Here is a 21,099-nt window from a genome sequence, read left to right on the forward strand (position 1 = left end):
ATTGTTCACCAGTCAGTCGGTAAATGCCTAGTATGGGTTAGCAAGGGAATTTGCAATTGCTTACAGACATTTTTACACAGATCTCATAAGGTGCTGACAAAAGATTAGCAAGAGTGCTCAGAAAGCATCCTCCATGGTAAAGCCTGAGAGAACAGGAGCCACTTAGAGAAAGGCATGAAACCCACCCACCCCCCTCTTCCTTATCTCCCCTGTAAGTCTTATACTCTCTTATCTTAAACTGCTGGGGGAAAGGTAACAAACACTGTCATTTTCACATTACTGGTACAAAAATAGGCCACAGATCCTGATATGGTCCTTGAGCCTTACTTTTGCTAACCCCTTGATGCCTGTTTCATATCTTCTCTCTCCAGTTATCCCAAACCTCCTGTCTCCCTTTCACTCTCAGCAAATGACCTTGTTTTCTACTGTTTTCCCGTGCCCATTATGTATTTCCTAGCTGTATCCCAGGTGCCTACTTCCTGGAATATGGAGTTGATTCAATATCATATTTGTTGAATGAATGAAACTATGCAAATTTCCTTGTGCTACATACTCAGTAGTCAATGGATACAACCTAAGCACAACCAAAATTAGGTTTATCTGTATCCTCACCTGCATTTGGTATTGTCACTATTTTTTATTTTACTCATTCTTACACATATGTAGTGATATATCGTTATGGTTTTAATTTGCATTTTGCTCCATTTCTATTTGAATTGTTTGTTTTATGAATTTTGGATCTTAGGATGTTCCTTATATATTATAGATGCTAATTATTTTTCATATATATGGCTTGCAAATATATTTTCCCAGTCTGTAGCTTGCCTTTTCATTCTCTTAAACGGGGTCTTTTGCATAGTATTTTTGAGTTGGTCTCAATTTTGGGGGAATTTCTGTCTAGTTCTTCTATCAACTAAAAGAACTAGTTGAAAATACTAATTCTAGTTTTTTGACAGAGGGATTCTGAAGTCTCCTAGTAAAGTTATGTGTTTGTACATTTCTCCTTTGACTTCTGTTTTTCTTCACATATTTTGTAGCTCTATGTTTGGCGCATATGCATTTAGGATTTCAGGGTCTTCTTGTTGAATTTTTTAAAAAATAATTTAATGATGACTTTTTCTTCCTTCTCTGATAATTTTGTTTGCTCTGAAGTGTGCTTTTTTCTGATAATGGCATCGTCACTTCTGCTTTCTTTTCATTACTGTGTGTATGATAAATTCATCATTTTCCATCCTTTCACTTTCAGCCTGACTTTATTATTATATTTGAAGTGAGATCCTTGTAAATGGTTGGGTAATATTTTTAAATCCAATTTGTCAATGTATCTCTTAATTGGTATGTTTACCAATTGGCCACTTATATTCAATATAGTTATTGAATATGTTAGAGTTTAAGTCTGATTTTATTTTGTGGTTTCTATTCTTGGTTTTCAATTTCTGTTTTATTTTAACCTTCTTGAGGCAGAATATTTTATTTGAACATTGTTTAGAGTTATATTTTGATTTATCTATTTTTTAAATATATCACTTTACAAAGCTTTTTTTTAGTGGTTCTAGCGATTGTATTAACACAATTTATTACAATCTGTTGCTGCTGTCATTTTACTGTATGTTTTAATCATCAAACTTATTTTAAACTCAAGTTTTACACATATTTTATAAACTCAGGAAGAAAGTGAAAGCCTGTTTTATTTTATCCATGTTTTTTATTTCTTCCTCTTTGATGTTCCAGCATTCCTTCTTTTATCATTTCATTTCAGTTTAGGGGATTTTCTTTAGCTACACTTTTAGAATAGATGTCTGTTCTAAAAGTTCTGCTGGCTGCATTTTTTTGTTTGTTTGTTTTTTGTTTTTTAGTTTTTCTTAACTCAGAGAATGCAGTATCTTTTCATTACTGAAAGATATTTTTGCTGGACATAGGATTCTGGGTCGATAGTTCCTTTCTTTCAGCATTCGGCAAGTGTTGTGCCATTTTGTTCTGGCCCTCCATAGTTTCTAATGAGAAATTCGCTGTTAGTTGAATTCTTTTTCTCCTTTAGGTAAGGTTTTGTTTCTCTCTTGTTGGTTTCAGTATTTTTTTAAATTTAGTCTTCAAAAGTGTATCAAAGTATAATGTTCAAAGTTCAAACGTTTTCTAAAGTATGTTGTGTTTTAGTGTGGATTTCTTTAGATTTTTTCTGTCTGAGATTTGCTCAGCTCCTTGAATATTTAGGTTTATATCTTTTGCCATATATGGGAAGTTCAGTCATTATTTCTTTTTCTTTCTTTTTTATTTATTTATGTATTTATGTATTTATTTATTTATTTTGAGACAGGATCTCACTCTGTCGCCCAGGCTGGAGTGCAGTGGTGCATTCTCAGCTCACTGCAACCTCTGACTCCTGGAATCAAGGTATCTGCCCACCTCATCCTCCTGAGATGGGCAACCACCACACCTGGCTAATTTTTTTGAATTTTTTGTAGACATGGGGTTTCACCATGTTGCTCAGGCTGGTCTCAAACTCCTGGGCTCAAGCAATCTGCCTGCCCTGGCCACCCAAACTGCTGGGATTACAGGCATGAGCCACCGTGACCAGCCTCACTAATTATTTTCTTGAATTCTTTTTCAGCCCTGCCTCTTTCCTGTCTCCTTCCAAGACTCCAATGACATGAATGTAGGATCCTTTGTTAAAGTTCCACAGGTCCCTACGGCTGTTTTGTTTGTTTATTCTGTCAGCATCTGTTTTTTCTCTTTTGCTCAGATTGAGTAATTTCTATTGTTCTGTCTTCTAGTTTACTGGTTATTTTCTTCTCTCTCTGCCATTCTCCTCTTGTACCATCCATTAAGGTTTTTTATTTTGATTATTTTATTTTTGAGTTCTGAAAATTTTGACTTTTCTTTATGTGTTCTATTTTTCTGCTGACACTTTTTCTTCTTCCAACTTCTATTTTAGGTTCATGGGATACATGTGTGGGTTTGCTATATAGGTAAATTGCATGCAGTGGGGTTTGGTGTACGGAGTATTTTGTCACCCAGGTAATAAGCATAGTACTCAATAGGCAGTTATTGAGTCTTCACCATCCTCCCACCCTTCACCCTCAAGTAGGCCCCAGTGTCTGTTGTTCCCTTCTTTGTGTCCCTGTGTACTCAGTGTTTAGCTTCGCTTATAAGTGAGAACACACAGTATTTAGTTTTCTGTTCCTGCATTAATTCACGTAGCATACTGGCCTTTAACTCTTTCCATGTTGCTGCAAAGGACATTATCTTGTTCTTTATAATGGCTGTGTAATATTCATGGAGTATATGTATCACCACATTTTCTTTATCCATTCCACTATTGATGACATTTAGGTTGATTCCATGTCTTTGCTATTGTGAATAGTGCTGCAGTGAACATACATGTGCATGTGTCTTTATGGTAGGCTAATTTATATTCCTTTGGGTATATGCCTAGTAATGGAGTTGCTGGGTCGAATGGTAGTTCAGTTTTAAGTTCTTTGAGAAATTTCCAAACTGCTTTCCACAGTGTTTGAACTAGTTTACATTCCCACCAGCAGTGTATAAGCATCCCCTTTTCTCCACAACCTTACCAGCATCTGTTATTTTTTGACTTTTTAATAATAGCCATTCTGATTGGGTTAGTGTGGTTCTGATTTGCATTTCTCTAATGATTAGTGATGTTGAACACTTTTTCATATGATTGATGGTCACATAAATATCTAATTTTGAGAAATTTGTGTTCATGTCCTTCACCCACTTTTTTTTCATGTTTTAAAAAAGTGACATTGTATTATTACTATCCACAGGTGGGGCCTGCATGGTGTGGTGGGTATGCTGGGCTCAGGGGACATGTGGGCTGTGAGGAGGAGAAGATGACAGAAAGGCTGGAAGGAAAGGGGGTGGGTTTGAAGGCCAGGCCCAAGGGGTCCTCAGGTCCACTTCTGGGAAGGGACAGCCTTGAGGAAGGAGTCATGGCAAGCCACAGCTAAGCCACCATTCGGATTAAGAAATTTTGGGAAATCTAACTGCCCATCACTGCTGACATCCAGTTTCTTCATGCGGTAAAGGACACCGGGGTCCTTCTGGTTCTTTGTAAAGGCAGCCAGCTCTGTATTTATGAAGCTTAGGAACTCCGTCTTGGAGAGATTGCAGTTGTAACCATCCTTTCCAGCATACTTCTGGAAAACAGCAATCAGGGACTTAATGCACCATGCAGTCTCTGTAGGGCTGGGGATTTTTGCCATGTTGGAGCTGAGCAAGGCACGGGAGGCTGTGACTGGGAGTGGCATGGAGTACCCATTTTTTAATGGGGTTGTTTTTTTACTTTTGATTTGTTCCTTACGGATTCTGGATATTAGACCTTTGTCAGATGAATAGTTTGGAAATATTTTCTCCCTTTCTGTAGGTTGTCTGTTTACTCTCTTGGTAGTTTCTTTTGCTATGCAGAAGCTCTTTAATTTAATTAGGTTGCATTTGTCAATCTTTGTTTTGTTGCAATTGCTTTTGGCATCTTCGTCATGAAATTTTTGCCAGGGTCTATGTCCAGAATGGTATTTTCTATGTTTTCTTCTAGGGTTTTCATTGTTTTAGGTTTTACATTTCAGTCTTTAATTCATCTTGAGTTGATTTTTGTGTATGGGGAAAAGAAAGGGTGAAGTTTCAGTCTTCTGCGTATGGCTAGCCAGTTATCTTACCATCATTTATTGAATAAGAAGTCCTTTTTCCTCTTGACTTGTGTTGTCAGGTTTGTTGAAAATCGGATGATTCTAGGTGTGTGACTTTATTTCTGGGCTCTCTATTCTGTTCCATTGGTCTATGTGTCTGTTTTTGTGCTAGCACCATGCTGTTTTGGTTATTGTAGCCTTGAAATATAGTTTGAAGTTGGGTAGTATGATGCCTCTGGCTTTGTCCTTTTTGCTTAGGATTGCTTTGGCTATTTGAACTGTTTTTTGGTTTCATATATGTTTTATTTTATTTGCTTATTTATTTATTTTAACCTTATTTACATTGAAGGAGTATCCATATAAGTTTTAGAATAGTTTTTCTAATTATGTGAAAAATGTCATTGGTAGTTTGATAGGAATAGCATTGAATCTGTAAATTGCTTTTGGTAATATGGTGATTTTAACAATATTGATCTTCCTATTCATGAGCATGGAATGTTTTTCCATTTGTTTTTATTGTCTCTGATTTCTTTCAGCAGTGTTTTGTAATTCTTATTGTAGAGATTTTTCTCCTCTCTAATTAGCTGTATTCCTAGGTATTCTTTTATATGTTTTTTATTACCTTTTTGTGGCTATTGTGAATGAGATTGCATTCTTGATTTGGCTCCCAGCTTGGACATTGTTGGTGCATAGAAATACTATTGACTTTGGTACATTGATTTTACATCCAGAAAGTTTGCTGAAGTTTTAAAAAGACATATCTAGGAGCTTTTAGTCAGAGACTATGGGGCTTTCTAGGTATAAAATTATATTGTTTACAAAAGAGATAGTGTGAATTCCTGTCTTCCTATATGCATTTATTTTCTTTCTTTCTCTTGCCTGATTGCTGTGGCTGGGACCTCCAGTACTATGTTGAATAGGAATGGGGAGAGTAAACATTCTTTTGTTGTTCCAGTTCTCAAGGCAAATGCTTCTAGCTTTTGCCTGTTCATTATGGTGTTGGCTATGGGTTTGTCATAGATGGCTTTTATAATTTTGAGGTATGTTCCTTCAATGCCTACTTTGTTGAAGGCTTTTAAAATGAAAGGATGTTGAATTTTATCAAAAGCCTTTTCTGCATCTATTTAGATAATCATGTGGGGGTTTTTTTAGTTCTTTTATGTGATCAATCATATTTATTGATTTGCCTGTGTTGAAATACCCTTGCATCCTAGGAATAAAGCCTACTTGATCGTGGTGGATTAGCTTTTTGAAGTGCTGATGGATTCAGTATGCTAGTATTTTGTTGAGGATTTTGCATCTATGTTCATCAGAGATATTGGCCTGAAGTTTTCTTTTTTACATTGTGGCTTTGCCACATTTTGGTATTAGAATGATGTTAGCCTTATAGAATGAGTAAGGGAGGAATCCCTCGAGTTTTTGGAATAGTTTCAGTATGATTGGTATCCGCTCTCCTTATATGTCTGGTAGAATTTGGCTATGAAGTCATCTGTTCCAGGGCTTTTTCTGGCTGGTAGGCTTTTTATTGGTGATTCAGTCTTGCAACTTGTTATTGGTCTATTCGGGGTTTTCATTTCTTCTTGGTTCAATCTTTGGAGGTTATATATTTCCAGGAATTTAGCCATTTCTTCTAGGTTTTCCAGTTTGTGTCCATAGAGTTGTTCGTAATAGTCTCCCAGAGTTTTTTGCTTTTCTACGGGGTCAATGGTAATATCTCCTTTGTCATTTCTGATTGTGTTTATTTGGGTCTTCTCTCTCTTTTTCTTTATTAGTCTAGCTAGTGGTCCGTTAAATTTATTTTGTTCTTTCAAAGAACCAACTTGTGGTTTTGTTGATCTTTTGTATGGTGTTCTGTGTCTCAATTTCATTCAGTTAATCTCTGATTTGGTTATTTCTTGCCTTCTGCTAGATTTCGGGTTGGTTTGCTCTTATTTTTCTGGTTCCTCTAGGTGTGATGTTAGGTTGTTAATTTGAGATCTTTCTAACTTTTTGAAGTGGGCATTTAACTCTGTAAATTTTCCTCTTAACACTGCTTTAGCTGTGTTCCAGTGATCCTGGTATGTTGTATCTTTATTTTCATTAGTTTCAAAGAATTTCTTGATTTCTACCTTAATTTCTTTGTTGACTCAAAAAGTCATTCAGGAGCAGGTTGTTTAACTTCCATGTAATTGTGTGATTTTGAGAGATGTTCTTAGTGTTGATTTCTGGTTTTTTGCTGAGACTATTTCTCTGGTAAACTTTTCAATTTTTCCATTTGTTTTAAGCATGCTCATTAGAGTATATTTATGATTGTTGCTTTAAAATCCTTGATAATGCTAATATTTCTTTCATCTCATTATTGGAATCCATTTATTTCTCATTCAGTTTGAGATCTTTCTGGTTCTTGAGTGATTTTCACTTGAAACCTAGACATTTTGAGTATTATGAGACTGGATTTTATTTAAACCTGCTATTTTAACGAGATATCTCTGGCATCACTCAAGCAAAGGAAGGGGAAAAGGGGGAAGGCACCATCTTGTTGCTTTCAGGATCACTTGAGGTCAGGAGTTTGAGACCAGCCTGGCCAACATGGTGAAACCCTATCTCTACTAAATATACAAAAATTAGCCAGATGTAGTGGTGGGCACAGCTACTTGGGAGGCTGAGGCAGGAGAATTGGCTTGAACCTGGGAGGAAAAGGTTGCAGTGAACCAAGATCACGCCACTGCACTCCAGCCTGAGTGAAAACAGCGAGACTCTGTCTCAAAAAAAAAAAAAAAAAAAAGCCCAGGGAAGGTGGAAGTCTAACTTCCCCACTTGGCCTTTGTTTATATGGTAGGGGTAGAGCCACATTTTTTTTACTTTTGACTTTTTGGGTACTTTTTGTATATTTGTCTTAGTCTGTTTTGTGCTGTTTGAACAAAGTATCTGAGACTAGGTAATTTATAAAGAATAGAAATTTATATCTCACAATTCTGGAGTCTAAGAATTCTGGAGTCCAAGGAAGTCCAAGATCAAGGCGCCAGCAGATTTGGTGTCTGGTGAAGGCTGCTCTCCGCTTCCAAGATGGTGCCTTGATGTTGCATCTTCTGAAGGAGAGGAACACTGTGTCCTCACATGGCAGACAGTAGGAGAGTAAGAGAGCTTTAATCTCACTCATGAGGTGGGAGTCTTCATGGCCTAATCACCTCTTGCAGGTCCCATCTCTTAATACTATCACATTGGCCATTAGTTTCAATACCTGAATTTTGGATGGGACACATTCAAACTATAGCAGTGCCCATTGGCATTTCTGGATTGCCAGCCTCTTTAACTCCAAATCTGAGAAAATGAGGCACAAAGAGAGCCCACGGAACTCATAACCATGTTGTTCTTTGGGTCTCAAGTCTGCCTTCTCTCTACTTTTCAGAGTCTTCTTATGTTTGATTTGTATATAACTCAAAGGGTTTTCAGTTGTACTTCAAGGGAGTAATCAGGAAAAGTACATCCACTCCATCTTCCCAATAGCAAACATTTGTATTACTTAAATATTTATATATTTTATTTTCATTTTCATTCAGTTCAAATTATTTTCTAATTTCTCATGTGATTTCTTCTTTGATCCATCGGCAATTTAAAATTGTGTTATTATGGACACAGGGAGGGAAACAACACTCACTGGGGCTTGTAGGGGAAGGGCAGGGCAGGGGAAAGCATTACAGAAAAGAGCAAATGCATGCTGGGCTACTTAGATGACGGGTCAATAGGTGCAGCAAACCACCATGGCACACGTTTACCTATGTAACAAACCTGCACATCCTGCACACGCACTCCGGAACTTAAAAATAATAATAATTTCTAAAAACCTTCTAGAAACACACACACATGAATAACAAAATAAAATAAAATTGTGTTGCTTAATTTCCAGGTACTTGGAAAAGTTCTCAGGTTTTGATTTCTGTAAGTTTTTAAATGTAATTCGTAATAGTAACAAATGGATAATGTACACTTGCCTAAGATTAAAGCTGCGGTTTTCTGCACCAACTTTCTCTGCATCCCTGCTTACTCTTTGGAGGCACTCTTCTGTTTTTATGTACTCTAATGGCTATCTTCATAACTCTAAAGTAAATGCAAAAACCTATTTCCTGTATCTTCAATTTCAGTTAATGTTGACTTACTCTGTATATATAAAATAAGGGTTTAACTTATTACACTAGCCCTATTTCTCTCAGTGGTTGATAATTAGTATTTTTAATTTTTTGGTTATACCTGAATCTTTTAATTATATAGTAAAATTCTCTATTTCTTGTTTCATTAATTTCTAACAGTATGGTCTCAGTGACAACTTTCTTTTTTACTTATTCAACAGTATTTATTGAATGATTAGTAAGCACAGTTTTTAATTTCTTCTTCAACATTATGAAAAATGTCAAAAGTAATTATAATGAGTTCAGTTGTTTTTAAAACTTGATAGCATTATGAAGAACAGGACTTGTTCCCAGTCTTTTCACATCACAGAGATAAAAAATTGAGAGGATCTAGATTTACTGCCAACACTATGTAGTACTGCAATGTTGAATTTTATGTTCACACTTTTTGTGTTCACAGGAGATAAATTTCTCATTTGCAAATAAAAACGTAAGTTTAGAACAGAATGTTTTACAAAGGTAAAAGCATTCACTGCATACTATATGCCAGCGCCATACTTAGGATATATAGGACATATATGACTGTATATGTGAGCTCTCATCTCACTTCTTTTGTAGAATGGTTATTATTAAACTCATTTGAGAGATGAAGTGATTGACAGCCATTGAAGGATTACTTGAGACCATAGAAACTATAACTTGCAGAGTCAGCATTTGAGTTGAATTCTGACATCAAAGCTATGCTTTTCCTACTACATCAAGCTGCATAATAAATCTACACTTGTGAGATGTGGAAAGATGTTTCTGATGTTTAGTGATGTACATTACATTAACATTGATAATATGATCTCATTAGGTAGTATTGAATAACTCTAATTTCATGTTTTAAATGCCTAGGGGAAGGACTGGAAAGATAATCACTAACTTTTTTTTTTTTGAGATGGAGTTTTGCTCTTGTTGCCCAGGCTGGAGTGTAGTGGTGTGATCTTGGCTCACTGCAGCCTCTGCCTTCCGATTTCAAGTGATTCTCCTGCCTCAGACTCCCAAGTAGCTGGCATTACAGGCGCCCGCCACCACGCCCAGCCAATTTTTGTATTTTTAGTAGAGATGGGGTTTCACCATGTTGGCTAGGCTGGTCTTGAACTCCTGACCTTGTGATCCGCCCACCTTGGCCTCTCAAAGTGCTGGGATTACAGGCGTGAGCCACTGCACCCGGCCAATCACCAAAATATTAAAAATGGTTAACTCTAAGAGGTGCTTACTTTCTCTTTTCAACTCTTTATTTTTTGACTTTTTCCCCCAGTGATCTCACATTAGTTTCCCAGAATGTATAATGTTATTTTTAAAAAACCTCTGAGACATGAACATTCTGTTGGAATTTTTTTTCTCTTGTTATTTTTTCTTTGTCTTTGAAATTTTAAAAATAACTGGCAGATAGGAAAGAATTGGTCAATTAAATCTTCTGCTTGGTTAAAATTGTAATGGGCACAGGAGCTATTATTCCATTCTGTTCCAGTTTTTATAATATATTTTATATTTTATGAAGAAATTCAAGGATCTAAATGAAATGAATTATGAAATGTTTCTGTAAATCTTTGTATTTTTCTATTAATCACCATATTTTAATTATATACTTTTATATTGACTTACAGTTACTATTATTTATATTACAGAATTGGTTACCACATATATAATATTTTTCTATATAGAAGCATAATGTATAATTTTTAAGTGACTGATTCCCAAGTGAAATGATCTAAATGAATTTGTCAGAGTTTATAATGTCTAAGGCAACCATCACAAAATTGTATTTTGGAAAGATTATTATTATTATTTATTTTATTATACTTTAAGTTATAGGGTACATGTGCACAATGTGCAGGTTTCTTACATATGTATACATGTGTCATGTTGGTGTGCTGCACCTATTAACTCGTCATTTACATTAGGTATATCTCCTAATGCTGTCCCTCCCCCCTCCCCCCAACCCACAACAGGCCCCAGAGTGTGATGTTCCCCTTCCTGTGTCCAAGTGTTCTCATTGTTCAATTCCCACCTATGAGTGAAAACATGTGGTGTTTGGTTTTTTGTCCTTGTGATAATTTGCTGAGAATGATGGTTTCCGGCTTCATCCATGTCCCTACAAAGGACATGAACTCATCCTTTTTTGTGGCTGCATAGTATTCCATGGTATATATTATTATTATTATGAAGAGAATGTATTTACCTCCATTATCTCTTTGTTTTTATCTTTTTTAAGGTAATCATAGCCTTCTGGTATCGCACATTCATGGGAATAATGAATTTATTTGGACTGGAAACTAAGACCTGCTGGAATGTCACCAGAATAGAACCTCTTAATGAAGTTCAAAGCTGTGAAGGCATGTTTCTTCCAAAAATGCTGTCATTTGTAAACATTCATAAACATTTAACAATATTATGCTTCACTTTTAAGAATTATTGTAAAATTCTGTTGTTGATTTAAAAAAAATTAGAACTGACTCACCTCAGTGAGTATTTTACATTTTAAAGTATTTTTCTGAGAAGGCTGCGTACTTACAAATTTGAGTATAAATTTTGGAATTTGAGTATTAACATATCCCATTGTAAGGCAATCTTGACTATAAGTTAGTCTTCTATTTCAGAATGAGAAGATACAGAAAGATGTTTTTTGGGGTAGCTTCAATATATAAATTTTGAGGATACATTAAATAGTCAAATATCTATTTGTAATAGCTAATGTATAAATTTAATTATGCATACATATTTAAAAATCGGATATGCAATAATAGATTGATTTAGAAATATTACTTTTTTATATATGCTCATAGTCCATGATTAGTATTAATAAAACTCTTCCTATTTATCTTCTACATTGGTTTCTTTGTCAAAGAACTGCTTTTGGAATCATCTAACAGCTTTCCAGGATACATAGTGGTCACTTGCATTTAAGATGTTTGCATTTCAGCACTTTTACAATTCAAGTATGGTGCTGTCCCTTTAGACTCTCGTTCAGAGCCACTTGTATCTATTTTCATAACACTAACACTGTTGTTTTTTCTTTATTTCTTCAAATTCTTAACAACATGACTTACTGTATTTTATGAATAAATTTTTAGACTTGTTTGTAACAACATTCAACTCTTGGGATATAAACTAAATCTATTTTCCTTACATTTTTTACTGATTCCCTCAGTAAAAATAGAATTGATGAGGCTGTTTGAGGGGCAATTATACCTTTTTGTGTACAATGTAAAGGATTGGAGAAAATGCCTCATAAAATGAAAGACTTTGCAATGATTCAATCAGCTAGAAGGTGTGACCCTGTCTGAGTGGTGAAAATGATCACCTAAGTATGGTATTAGTTACATTCCCAATAAGTGTTAGGTTAGTGTTTGGCGCTTGGGACACAGAGATGAACCAGCTAGATGTGGGGCCTTACCCTTAGAGAGTTTATGCTGTAAGGGGGCTGTTAGCAGTTACAACTGTTATGGATGTTACAAATAAGAAAATAAGGTTACAGACATTAGGAGTAAGAGAGGATAAGTATTTTAAGAATAGGGAATAACATATTCAAATATCCTGAAGCAAGAGAGAACTGAAAGAAGGCTAGAAATCCTAGAAGTGATGGAGAAGAAAAATGATGTGAAATGGTGCTGGGAATATAAGCAAGGATCAGATCATGAAAGGGGTGCACTGGTGAAGGATTTTATACTTTATCCATTGAAGAATTTTAACAGAGTTTCATTTTAAAACATTATTTAGTCAATGGTATGGAAAGAATATTAGTAAAGGAACAAAAGTAGGTTAAGGGAGGCCAGGTAGGAGACAACTATATTCTCAGCAAGTGATTGCAGGAAAGATAATGTGGAAATGCCTGGATGTGAGAGAGATTTTGGAAGCATAATGGACAAGACTTGGTAATTGTTTGGTAAGAGAGGAGAAGGTGAGTGAAGAATCATGTGAAACACAGTTTGGTTTCTAGCTTAAGTAACTGAGCTCCTTTGAGTGATAGGAAACATTTGAACAGCAGCAGGTTTGTATTGTTATGTTTCACTGTGTATGCATGAATTTGAGGTACTTGAGAGACCTCAGAGTGGGGACATCAAGTGGCTATCTGGGTATAAGAATAAGGAGAAAGTTCTGGATTCAATGTAGAGTATATATATAGATCATTGGAGCCATGGATGTGGAAGAATTTCCTTATGGAGAATATGCAGATGGAGAAATGAAGGGGGGATATGACAGAGCCTAAGGTGGTCCAATATTAAAGAGTGGTACATAAAACAAGAGAATTTACTGGAACTGACTGAAAGGAGTGATCAGAGAGGCAGAGGAAATCAGACGGCCAGCCTTCAGGCCTTGGCTCCAGCCAGTTAAAGTGAAATAACCTTTGACAAGTTGAATATCTTATGTTCTGTTTTCTCAACCATAATAAAAGTATTTTTATTCCAGCTAATATCATAAACTTGTTCTGAGAAAAATGTGGGATGATTGTTAAGTACATATTGCCACACACACGCACGATCTTCTATATGGAATATACTAAGATTCTAGCTATACATAATAATGGATCAAATGACTGGATCATTTCATATAGACTAAAGCTGTACCCTAAAGTCAAAACCATATCTTAACTCTTCCTAGAGCCTAGCAAAAGATAAAAATAATGCAATGGATTTTCTTTTGTATTCATTAAGTGGTTCTACAGACAGTTCCAGACACTGAACACTAGCAGCATCATCTAAATAAATGTGAATCCCCAACAAATCATTACAGTATAATAGTAATTCATTAGAGGAAAGTACAAATGCAATTATAAAAAGTATAAAGTATAAGTGTAACTATATAATCACTCATTAAGGGTGAGCTTACATATGTATATGTGTATATATACACACACATATATGTACACACACATATACACACACACACATGTATATGTGTCTGCATACACACACATATATACACACACACGTATATGTGTCTGCATACACACACACACACACAAACTCTTATAAGGGTAAAGAATTAAACACAGCAGCAATCTGGAAAGCAAATGCTTTCAGCAAATTCATGAGCTCTTGATTGCAAAGCACTGAGATAATTATGCCCAATTGCTTTCGAGTCATATATTCACTAAACACTGATTATCTGTATCTTTTCAAAGGATTGGGAGACCCCGCTTGCTTTTATGTTGGTGTAATCTTTATTTTAAATGGACTAATGATGGGATTGTTCTTCATGTATGGAGCATACCTGAGGTAAGACTACTACTGAATTAAGAGACCTTTCAGTGGGCTTATACAGACTGGCTGATATTTGTTGATTGAATGAAAAGGAAAATTAACGAGATTAGATTCATATCAGGAAAGTTTGTGGATTTATTTGATTTTTCAGAAGCTTAACCAATATCATGTAACCAGAAACTGGAGATGTCACTAAAATTCTATCTCAAAGTCATTCCTTTTATTCTGTTGTTTAAACAGATTTCCTAACAAAGACTTCAATGGAATATCTCCTAGTTCATGTGTAAAATTAATAAAACATTGGAGGAGATCTTTGGTTAGCAGTAATAGCAGCTTATTTCTAATTGTATTCTCTAAGGATGAAATTAAGAAAGCAGTAGGAAAAACTGTGAATCACATGTGGCAGGCACTTACATCTGCTAGCATGTCTATCTTGATAAGAGTACCACAATGAAGCAGCAGTGAGACCGGTCTCAGGTGATAAGTTGAAATTAATTTCAACGGTCATGTGTTTTGCCCCCGTACTTAATTGCTCCCTGAGATAGCCATATCAGCTAGTTTTTGCCAGTGAAAACTAAGGTGAAGTCAGTTTTGGTTACATCTAGTAAAGTATCTGCCTTTCTCACAAAAGGACAGACTTAGCTGCCCCTTCTCTGTTTCTTCCTGCTTTTATTACACTAGGATGTCATGCCCAGAACTGCAGCAGTCATCTTGTGACCATAAGGGAAAGGTCATAAAAATAGCAGATGTATCTGGCCTACCATCCTTCTGCTGCTGAACCAATGCCAACAGATACTTATCTTTCATTTTCTTGTTGAATGATATAATAAACAACATCCATATTGTGTAAGCCACTTTTGTTAGGCTTTCTGTTTCTTTCAGTGGAGCATATTCCTAGCTGAATCATCAGATTTCTTTACAATGTTATTCTTGTCATGCAAAACATTTAAAATTAAAATTAAAATTAATTGATAGCTTTACTCTTTCAACAAATATTTGTTGAGTTTTCATAGGGCTTATGTCAATATAGAGATTAGTAAATATACACGCGCTCTTTGTTTTAGGAAGTTTTCAGCATAAAAAAGACTAGCACAGAATCAATGAAAACCAGTGACATAGTCAGTATTGTGCCAGGGATACTATCCAGCACGGTACGTAAAAAGAAAAGTAGTAATAGGTATAAGGATTGGAAAACTTGAAAAAAAAGAAAAAAGTGTTCTTAAAAGTAGATTACATCGTATATCTAGAAAAATTTTACAAGTTTATGGATACAGTATTTGCAATAATAAGAAAATTTACAATGTTATTAGATGTAAGCATTAATATTAAAATTCAAAATCATACATTTTGTACTTTAGCATCAAATACAAAATGAAATTTTGAAAGGATGCTGTTTAAATAGCATTAAAAGCATGGCATTCCTCAGAATAAATCCAACAAAAGATACATATGACAGCTATGGGAAAATGATTAAAACATTCCTGAGATATGTCTGGGAAAATCTAAGTGGAGAGATATTCCACATTCATTGATTGAAGACTTGATATTAAAAAGATTTATAGATTCAATGCTCTACCAGTCAAAATTCCAACTTATTTTTTGTTGACTTTGATGAGCTGATTTAAAAGTTATTCAGAAATGCAAAGGACCAAATACAGTCAAGGTATTCTTGAAAAAGGAGGATTTGCACTATCAATTGTTGCTGTATTATAAAGCTAGTGTAAAAAGACACTATGATATTGGCACAGCAATAGACAAATAGATAACTGCAATAGAGTAGAACCCAGGAGCAGAAATGTACATTTAAAGGCATTTGATATATGGAAGAATGGGTATTGCAGATTGGTGGGTAAGGACAGGCATTTTAATAAATAGTGCTGGAATAATTGGGAGATCATATGGAACAAGGAGAAATTGGAGCTATATAAGTAATAAATCCAAGTTGGATTAAACACTCAAATATGAAAGATAAATTTATAAAGTGTTCAGCATATAATATAGAAAAAGTCACTTGGAATAAGAAATGACTTCATAAACAACATACAAAAATCCAGTCATGAAGAAAAACTGATAAATTTGATGAAAGGAACTTCAGTTCTTCAAAAGAACTGTAGGATAAAAAATAAACCTCAAAGTGAGTGAAGATATTTACAAAGTATATACCCCACCTACTATCCAGAAATTTCATTCATTAATTTGATAAATATTTATTGAAAGACTGTTGTGACCAGGAGCACTGTTCTAGGTGCTTGGAATACAGGACAGAAATCTCTGTCCTTGTGAAGTTTATATTAGAGTGGGAAGATAAAGAAGAAAGACAACCTGATAGAAAAATGGACAAATTGATTATGAACAGATATTTCCCAGAAGAACACCAAATGGTCAATAAACATATGTAAAGTTGACCACCATCATTAGTCATAAAGAAAACACAAATTCAAACCACAGTGAAATACCAACTCACATCTAATATATTGATAAAGGAGTTTTCATCCACCACAGTTGGACATAAAAATTGGTACAACTATTTTGGTAAACAGTGTACATTATCTGATAACGTTCAAAATATAGATACCTTGTAACTCAGTAATTCTAATTTAAAGTATATATTCCCAAAAAAGTCTTGCACATGTGTACTAGGAAGTACATACAATAATATAGTAGCATTATTTGCAATAGCTTCAAACTGGAAACAACCCAAATATCCATTAACAGAGAAATGAATACATTTTGGTTTATTAAAATGGTGGAACAGTATACAATAATGAGAATGAATGAACTATACAGTTACACACAACATGATTGAACCTTACAAATATAATTTTGAATGAATGAATCCAGGTACAAAATTTAAAAAAATACTCCTGACTTCCATTTGTATGTTGTTTAAAAAAAGATTAAAGTAAATCATTGTTGATATGTATATAGAAATGTTTATGTTGATAATCTCAAAAATCAGGTCAGTAGCTGATTCTTATCTTGGAGGCTGGCAAGTGGAGACTCAGTATAATAATTTCTCTATTTCAGTTAATTATATGGTGACTACATGGACGTTCCCTTTACAATAGTTCTATGAGCTAGAAATGTGCACTTTTCTATATGCCATATAGAAAAAATATAAGCTCATTAAAGTATTTTGAGGGAAAAGGATTACTTTGAGATTGTTTGGGCAGGTTTAAAATTGTTCTATTTTTTTAAAAAAGTTCTGTTTTTGGGCTGGGAGCAGTGGCTCACTCCTGTAATCCCAGCAATTTGGGAGGCCGAGGCCGGCGGATCATGAGGTCAGGAGATCGAGACCATCCTGGCTAACAAGGTGAAACCCTGTCTCTACTAAATATACAAAAAAATACAAAAAAAAAAAAAATTAGCCGGGCGTGGTGGTGGGTGCTCGTAGTCCCAGCTACTCAAGAGGCTGAGGCAGGAGAATGGCGTGAACCTGGGAGGTGGAGCTTGCAGTGAGCCGACATCACGCCACTGCACTCCAGCCTGGACAACAGAGCGAGACTCAGTCTCAAAACTAAAAATAAATAAATAAATAAATAAATAAATAAATAAATAAATAAATAAGTTCTGTTTTTGAAAATAGTTTGTTTTTTCTTATCCTTTTTGTTTTTTCATGTGGAAAATGTTACATAACAATGACTAAAACTTTTAAAAATCAGTATATTTCATTAGGAGGGCTACCGAAGAGGTGCTAGTCTCTCTAAATTGGTTATATAGTCCTGGAATATAAAATACACTATTAGGCTCTATCTAGTCTTTAAGAAGGATATGCAGATTCAACCAATATTGACTCTAGAGGTGTCATCAAAACTGTGAGGAGATTGGAAACTGGCATTTGAGGAACAAAAGAAATAGAAATCTGGGGAAAACTTTTGTATTTATTACCATGGCTACCCTCCCCAGTGACACTAACTGGGAAGGTAGATATTCTACTTCTATTCTTTTGGTGGCTAACCATAAAATGTTAACATGCAGATATTTGTTCAAGTATAAAATACATTGATATCTTTCCCCTTCTTCCAATCAAACAAGGAATCTTGGAATGCTCTTCTTCAAAACATCCTCTCGTATCTTTTTTTTTTTTCATTATTATACTTTAAGTTCTAGGGTACATGTGCACAACGTGCAGGTTTGTTACATATGTATACATGTGCCATGTTGGTGTGCTGCACCCAATAACTCGTCATTTACATTAGGTATATCTCCTAATGCTATCCCTCCTCCCTCCCCCCACCCCACGATAGGCCCCGATGTGGGATGTTCCCCAAACTGTGTCCAAGTGTTCTCATTGTTCAATTCCCACCTATGAGTGAGAACATGCAGTGTTTGGTTTTCTGTCCTTGCGACAGTTTGCTCAGAGTGAGGGTTTCCAGCTTCATCCATGTCCCTATAAAGGACATCAACTTATCCTTTTTTATGGCTGCATAGTATTCCGTGGTGTATATGTGCCACATTTTATTAATCCAATCTATCATTGATGGACATTTGGGTTGGTTTCAAGTCTTTGCTATTGTGAATAGTGCCACAATAAACATATATGTGCATGTGTCTTTGTAGCAGCATGATTTATAATCCTTTGGGTATATACCGAGTAATGGGATGGCTGGGTCAAATGGTATTTCTAGTTCTAGATCCTTGAGGAATTGTCACACTGTCTTCCACAGTGGTTGAACTAGTTTACAGTCCCACCAACAGTGTAAAAGTGTTCCTATTTCTCCACATCCTCTCCAGCATCTGTTGTTTCCTGACTTTTTAATGATCGCCATTCTAACTGATGTGAGATGGTATCTCATTGTGGTTTTGATTTGCATTTCTCTGATGGCCAGTGATGATGAGCATTTTTTCATGTGTCTGTTGGCTGCATAAATGTCTTCTTTTGAGAAGTGTCTGTTCATGTCCTTTGCCCACTTTTTGATGGGGTTGTTTGTTTTTTTCTTGTAAATTTGTTTGAGTTCATTGTAGATTCTGGATATTAGCCCTTTGTGAGATGTGTAGATTGTAAAAATTTTCTCCCATTCTGTAGGTTGCTTGTTCACTCTGATGGTAGTTTCTTTTGCTGTGCAGAAGCTCTTTAGTTTAATTAGATCCCATTTGTCAATTATGGCTTTTGTTGCCATTGCTTTTGGTGTTTTAGACATGAAGTCCTTGCCCATGCCTATGTCCTGAATGGTATTGCCTAGGTTTTCTGCTAGGGTTTTTATGGTTTTAGGTTTAACATTTAAGTTTTTAATCCATCTTGAATTAATTTTTGTAAAAGGTGTAAGGAAGGGATTCAGTTTCAGCTTTCTACATATGGCTAGCCAGTTTTCCCAGCACCATTTATTAAATAGGGAATTGTTTCCCCATTGCTTGTTTTTGTAAGGTTTGTCAAAGATCAGATGGTTGTAGATAGGTGGTATTATGTCTGAGGGCTCTGTTCTGTTCCATTGGTCTATATCTCTGTTTTGGTACCAGTACCATGCTGTTTTGGTTACTGTAGCCTTGTAGTATAGCTTGAAGTCAGGTATCGTGATGTCTCCAGCTTTGTTCTTTTTGCTTTGGATTGTCTTGGCAATGCGGGCTCTTTTTTGGTTCCATATGAACTTTAAAGTAGTTTTTTCCAATTCTGTGAAGAAAGTCATTGGTAGCTTGATGGGGATGGCATTGAATTATAAATTACCTTGGGAAGTATGGCCATTTTCACGATATTGATTCTTCCTATCCAGGAGCATGGTATGCTCTTCCATTTATTTGTGTTCTCTTTTATTTCATTGAGCAGTGGTTTGTAGTTCTCCTTGAAGAGGTCCTTCACATCCCTTGTAAGTTGGATTCCTAGGTATTCTCTTTGAAACAATTGTGAATGGGAGTTCAATCATTATTTGGCTCTCTGTTTGTCTATGATTGGTGTATAAGAATGCTTGTGATTTTTGCACATTGATTTTGTATCCTGAGACTTTGCTGAAGTTGCCTATTAGCTTAAGGAGATTTTGGGCTGAGACAATGGGGTTTTCTAGATATACAATCATGTCATCTGTAAACAGGGACAATTTGACTTCCTCTTTTCCTAATTGAATACCTTTTATTTCCTTCTCCTGCCTGATTGCCCTGGCCAGAACTTCCAGCACTATGTTGAATAGGAGTGGTGAGAGAGGGCATCCCTGTCTTGTGCCAGTTTTCAAAGGGAATACTTCCAGTTTTTGCCCATTCATTATGATATTGGCTGTGGATTTGTCACAGATAGCTCTTCTTATTTTGAGATACGTCCCATCAATACCTAATTTATTGAGAGTTTTTAGCATGAAGGATTGTTGAATTTTGTCAAAGGCCTTTTCTGCATCTATTGAGATAATCATGTGGTTTTTGTCTTTGGTTCTGTTTATATGCTGGATTATGTTTATTGATTTGCGTATGTTGAACCAGCCTTGCATCCCAGGGATGAAGCCAACTTGATCGTGGTGGATAAGCTTTTTGATGTGCTGCTGGATTCAGTTTGCCAGTATTTTATTGAGGATTTTTGCATCGATGTTGATCAGGGATATTGGTCTAAAATTCTCTTTTTTGGTTGTGTCTCTGCCAGGCTTTGGTATCAGGATGATGCTGGCCTCATAAAATGAGTTAGGGAGGATTCCCTCTTTTTCTATTGATTGGAATAGTTTCAGAAGGAATGGTACCAGCTCCTCCTTGTACCTCTGGTAGAATTTGGCTGTGAATCTGTCTGGTCCTGGACTTTTTTTGGTTGGTAAGTTATTAATTATTGCCTCAATTTCAGAGCCTGTTATTGGTCTATTCAGAGATTCCACTTCTTCCTGGTTTAGTTTTGGGAGGGTGTATGTGTCAAGGAATTTATCCATTTCTTCTAGATTTTCTAGTTTATTTGCATAGAGGTGTTTATAGTATTCTCTCATGGTAGTTTGTATTTCTGTGTGATCGGTGGTGATATCCCCTTTATCATTTTTTATTGCGTCTATTTGATTCTTCTCTTTTTTCTTCTTAATTAGTCTTGCTAGCGGTCTATCAATTTTGTTGCTCTTTCCAAAAAACCAGCTCCTGGATTCATTGATTTTTTGAAGGGTATTTTGTATCTCTATCTCCTTCAGTTCTGCTCTGATCTTAGTTATT

General features: G+C 35.5%; 2 protein-coding genes across 3 annotated transcripts in view; one reads left to right on the forward strand and one right to left on the reverse strand.

Moving 5' to 3' along the window:
- Positions 1-21,099, forward strand: part of DPY19L2 (dpy-19 like 2) — a 125,380-nt gene that overhangs the window by 13,064 nt on the left and 91,217 nt on the right. For both annotated transcript variants that reach the window (XM_055293438.2, XM_055293439.2), the window contains exons 6-7: positions 11,010-11,130; positions 13,920-14,013. In XM_055293438.2, coding sequence (XP_055149413.1) covers positions 11,010-11,130; positions 13,920-14,013 — 215 coding nt within the window. The remainder of the gene's footprint in view (positions 1-11,009; positions 11,131-13,919; positions 14,014-21,099) is intronic.
- LOC129490044 (protein S100-A11-like) lies at positions 3,863-4,246 on the reverse strand. The gene has a single exon (XM_055293446.2). The coding sequence runs from the start codon at positions 4,221-4,223 to the stop codon at positions 3,909-3,911; it is 315 nt and encodes a 104-aa protein (XP_055149421.1). The 5' UTR covers positions 4,224-4,246; the 3' UTR covers positions 3,863-3,908.

The sequence above is a fragment of the Symphalangus syndactylus genome, chromosome 9, assembly GCF_028878055.3.
Source record: "Symphalangus syndactylus isolate Jambi chromosome 9, NHGRI_mSymSyn1-v2.1_pri, whole genome shotgun sequence".
Classification (NCBI taxonomy): Eukaryota; Metazoa; Chordata; class Mammalia; order Primates; family Hylobatidae; genus Symphalangus; species Symphalangus syndactylus.

Bases quoted from the DNA above. Each gene is read 5' to 3' on its own strand.
- LOC129490044 (XM_055293446.2), bottom strand. From the start codon at position 4,223: ATGGCAAAAATCCCCAGCCCTACAGAGACTGCATGGTGCATTAAGTCC.